General features: G+C 44.0%; 1 protein-coding gene across 1 annotated transcript in view; it reads right to left on the bottom strand.

Annotated features, from left to right (window-relative positions):
• Positions 1-5,000, bottom strand: part of adamts18 (ADAM metallopeptidase with thrombospondin type 1 motif, 18) — a gene marked incomplete at both ends in the record, with an annotated part of 45,921 nt that overhangs the window by 11,547 nt on the left and 29,374 nt on the right. The window contains 3 exons of the mRNA XM_080528144.1: positions 2,635-2,879; positions 3,993-4,116; positions 4,491-4,621. Of these exons, the coding sequence (XP_080384270.1) occupies positions 2,635-2,879; positions 3,993-4,116; positions 4,491-4,621 (500 nt within the window). The remainder of the gene's footprint in view (positions 1-2,634; positions 2,880-3,992; positions 4,117-4,490; positions 4,622-5,000) is intronic.

The following is a 5,000-nucleotide window of genomic DNA, read 5'->3' as shown; positions in this document are numbered from 1 at the left end:
AATGAATGTCTATCAAAATAAATAATGAATGTTGCTATTCAAATACAGTGAGGTCTGCTGCTTTAGGCAATATCATCATTGAGGTAGGGTAATAAGCCCATAGCACAGCACACTGCGTTGTCCTGGGGGTATATTCATATCACTCTACCACTCATCAAGTGAAGGGGGAAGGGATGATGAATTACAGTGTGGCAGACATGGCTACCAATCTCCCAGCATCACCTGCTGTCTGTACCCACAATTCTGTGCACTGGACTGGCGTGACCCCACCGAACACTGCCACAAAAATGTCAATACCGGAAATAATGCCTATCCGGTTTCCAGCAAGACCCCTAGAGCTCACCATATGTTATGTCTCGTTTCTCTCTCCCTCTCTCTCTTTACCTCTCTTCCCTCTCTCCCTCTATTATTCTCTAACTGATTACCCAGTCCATGTCAAAGTTTACCCTCACACTCTTCCACATTCTTCTTTTCTTTTCTTTTTTTTCTCCTTTTTTTTAAATGTGTTAAAAAAAATAAAGTGTTTCTAGCTGAGTCAGGGGGGACTTGGAGCGATCAGTGGATATTTCTCGGTTTTCTACGACAGCGAAGAGAGCCAGGATTCGACGAAACTCGGTTTCCTTTCTCTTCTGTTGCCTTTTTAATTTGAAACATGTTTAAGACTCCCTGACCTGACCCGAGCTTCTGAGATCTATAAAGTTCAATTGCAGCATTCTTAATCTTTTAATCTTTTTCTCTCTCTCTCTCTCTCTCTCTCTCTCTCTCTCTCTCTCTCTCTCTCTCTCTCTCTCTCTCTCTCTCTCTATCTCTCTCTCTCTCTCTCTCTCTCTCTCTCTCTTTTTTCGTAATTACAGAGCATACTTAAAGAGATTAATGCCGTCTCATCTGCAGATCAGCAGGCGGCTACTGCTGACCCTCCTTGTGACACATGATTCTCAGGCAACATTGGAGTGGCAACGTCAGTGCAACATGCCCACTCTTAACACATTAACAATGTCGCTTTTTAAAAGACAGTACACATTTGTGGGATGTAAAACCATCCCATTAGGATCATTAAGAGATATTACTACGGCATTATAAGAAGGCCATAATGTGCTTATTGTATGTATTATAATGCATTGTAATTGTATCTGTGTTACCTCATTTTATCACCACATACACATGTTCTGTTACCACATATTTCTATATTAAACCTAAACATAGGTCAAGATGGTAAAATCCTTCCTTTCTAAAATGACTAAAAGGCATCCCAGAATCTTCACTATAGCATTTATTTTGTATTTATAGGCTATCGTCCCTGTTTCAACTTTGCTTCTCAGTTCACTGTTAGCCAGAAGGCTTTGTTGAAACAAGCTTTAATATGATTTTCACCACACCTTTGGTTTGATAGCAAACATAACTCTCCAAATTCACCTAGTTGTCCCTTCTGTTTCCGAGACAGGAGTTCTAAAAAGGTATGAAAAACCCCCACTGTTTACATAGCTATGGTGGAACACCATTCACCATACATGATGTATATAGTACATATGCCATGAAGCTGATTTATCCAAAGTTACTTACAGTACAGTAAGTGCATACATATTTTGTATTATATCCCAGCGGGACCATATATAATTCTACAAACAGCCTTGCGAGTCACTTGCTTGAATCGACTATCTGAGCAAAATGTTTATTTCTATTATTTTTCTATTCCAAACTCACTTGCAGTGATTTGTGACAAGGCGATGACGTGCCAGAGCTTAAACACTTTGGGTTTTGGGAGACACAAGTAATAAACGTTCTGAGATGTGCATCTCATTTAAATTCGGATTCTCCGTTTGGAGGCTTAATCTGGGTCTGGGAAACAAGCCCATATGTCTACATCCTTAAAGGCATATTTTAAATGGAGCCTTTTTATTTGAGAATACTGTAGTAAATTGCAGTAGGACGTACCAGGGGACCTGAGAATAAAGAATAAAGGGACAAGTGAGGTTTTACATTTTTATATGGATGATGAACATGACGGCATGATGGCCCATTTAACCTAACTGACCACTCTCTCTCTCTCTCTCTCTCTCTCTCTCTCTCTCTCTCTCTCTCTCTCTCTCTCTCTCTCTCTCTCTCTCTCTCTCTCTCTCTCTCTCTGTCGACCCCTGCTTTGAGACGCTCCACACCTCTCCCTGCCACTCTCTTAAAGCTAAAAGGCGCTGGTCTGGTTCCAGATAAACCCACGCGGTATGTGCAGAATTATATATATGTTTCAACACAAAAGTGCACAGATCTGGAAGTTCAAAGCGGCACGGCGGAGCTGTTTGAACCTCCGAACCTCTCGATTATGGAGATGAAAGCCCCCCGACAGCATTGGAACCAGGACAAATTAATCCTGAACAGTAGCGTTACTCCCATCTGCTCTACCCATTCGCTGTTGTTGTCGTCGGGGGAAGTTTTTTCATCTTTTTTTTTTTCTTTCTTTTTTTCTCTTCTCCTAGCCTACCCCGGCGGACCTGACCAGCACCCCCAGGCCTTGTGTTTTCATCTGAGCGAACGCCCCGGCCCGGAGCTTTTGCCAGGACCCTGTCACGGCTAATTCTCTAACGGACATCAGGGCAAACGGGGGGAAGGGGGGGGGAAGAGGGACGGACGGGGCGAGCTTACTTCAAAGACCAGGGTCTCATTAGTGGGACCGGCCGCGTACAGGCTCTCTGGGCGGTTGAAAGAGCGCTGATAGTCAAACACCGTTCCGCCGAAGTGGAACTTTCCAGGCCAGTCCACTGTCCAGTCCCCTGTCAGGTAGTACTTCCTCTTCAGGCTGCGCGCTGCCAGGTAGCTGGTGGAGATCTCCATTTCCTGGACTCGGATGCTGCGCGCCCCCACTGGGACGGTGACCATGGGGTAGTACTCTGGAAAAGGGAGAGAGAGCTAATTTACCCTCTGAAGTCGTCTCAACAAATTAGGCTTACTGTCTCGCACACTACTGAGACACACTCGTCTTTTATGATCATCATAAAACCGATCTTTGGAAAACAGGACTTTTTTTTATCGCTGTTAATCTTGTAGTTCATTGTAAAAACCAGGGAAGGTTTTCAGCTGGATGGTGTAGCGACTGTCTACTTTATGCTCCAGTAATTTGCTTTTGGTCTTGATTAGAACTCTCCCCAACTGCAAGGCAGACTAAATACGGAAATATACACGGGATGGGGTGATCTGTGTTACCTTTTTTGGGCTTATAACATACAAGTTGTGTTTAGTACATCGACTGCAAGGAGTATTTCCATAAATGTATTATTTCAAAAAATCTTTAATACAGTTTAAAAACTGTAATAAAACAGCTTCCTGACATACTGTATGACTTCCTTGGGCATGCTGCCACATACATTCATGTATAACACACACACACACACACACACACACACACACACACACACACACACACACAGCCTGTGATCTGGAAAAGTTGCCTGTCTCCGCTACAGTGGCATCTGCTAGAGAATTCACCCTGTCATGTTCAGTTATCCCTGCTCCTGTAAAGCCATGCCAGAACTGCCCCGTCCTACCAAAGAGCTTCCAGGAGGGTCTTCTGTCTGTCTAAGCAGCACCACAACAAGCAGATCCAACCTGTTTGTACCTGGCCCCAGACCCTCACCCATCTCTCTCTCTCTCTCTCTCTCTCTCTCTCTCTCTCTCTCTCTCTCTCTCTCTCTCTCTCTCTCTCTCTCTCCCTCCCTCTCTCCCTCTCTCCCTCTCTCCCTCTCTCCCTCTCTCCCTCTCTCCCTCTCTCCCTCTCTCCCTCTCTCCCTCTCTCTCTCCCTCTCTCCCTCTCTCCCTCTCTCTCTCTCTCTCTCTCTCTCTCTCTCTCTCTCTCTCTCTCTCTCTCTCTCTCTCTCTCTCTCTCTCTCTCTCTCTCTCTCTCTCTCTCTCTCTCTCTCTCTCTCTCTCTCTCACTCTCCCTCAGAATTCCCTAGCCCAGTACAGTGACCAGTCGCCAGCCAGTCTTCTCATTTGCCATTACGTACCATTAGCCCGATGCTGGAGGACGTATTGACCCTTGTAGAACTTGCATGTAGAGTTGTCTCCTTTACACACTCCACAGGCATCCAGAGTAGCCTTGGAGCCCAACATCTGGTCACAACCCACCGGCTGTAGAAGGGGAACAAAGGAACATTACAACACTTTATGCGGCTATACAACTTCATCAAGTGGTGTACTTATCAATAATATGTGTCATTACCAGTGTATACTGAAATGTTAAGGCTACTGTTCATACTGAAGCTATGATTTCCATTTTCTAAAAATGGAAAAGGGAAAGGAACTTCAATTGATCACAGACAATATATATATATATATATTGGATTAATTCTAGATGCATTGGTGCTACACAGTATAAATGCTTTATATGGCGTTACACCCCTCTCACTTCATACAATGTGTTTCCAGGAAAGTGTTAGCATGCTATACTGATACTGTATGTTTACCTGTTTATTTTTAGTAAACAAATCTGTACTGTACTGTACCTCACATGCTCCGTCAATGCAGACATCCCCTTTGTGATCTGAGCAGGAAGTCCCGTCCTTGACTTTGCTGGACATGGCGAAGAAGAAATCAAAGTCCTCAGCGATGCAGTACAGCTTGCAGATGTCTTCGTCTACAGGGGACAAGAAGAAGATGCAACATGTACTATGTGTTGTTCATGTAAAAGTGCTTTGTGTTATAATGCAAGCCAGAGCACAAGCACATAAGTACAGCCAAATATTATAGCTAATTGCTAATATACGTCTGTTATAAAGAGAATAATCCGTGTTCAACAGTGTTAACGTTGTATGTCCTCTGCAAAACTGGTTGTACAGTCAACCAGTGATTAAATCACTTGATTCTCTGGGGTACAGTACTGACACACTGGGGTCCATGAGAAACCTGACAAGATGTTACAAATGGGCTCATAAAACAGGGAATGCACCAGGGCAGGATCTCTACAGACTTCACACAGAGCTCAAGGCATGGGCCAAAAATGTCTAGCATGACCG

The sequence above is a fragment of the Nansenia antarctica genome (genome assembly GCF_963989245.1).
Source record: "Nansenia antarctica genome assembly, chromosome: 4".
Taxonomy (NCBI): domain Eukaryota; kingdom Metazoa; phylum Chordata; class Actinopteri; order Argentiniformes; family Microstomatidae; genus Nansenia; species Nansenia antarctica.
Note: the sequence above shows the minus strand (reverse complement) of the source record. Positions and strands in the feature narration are given on the sequence as shown.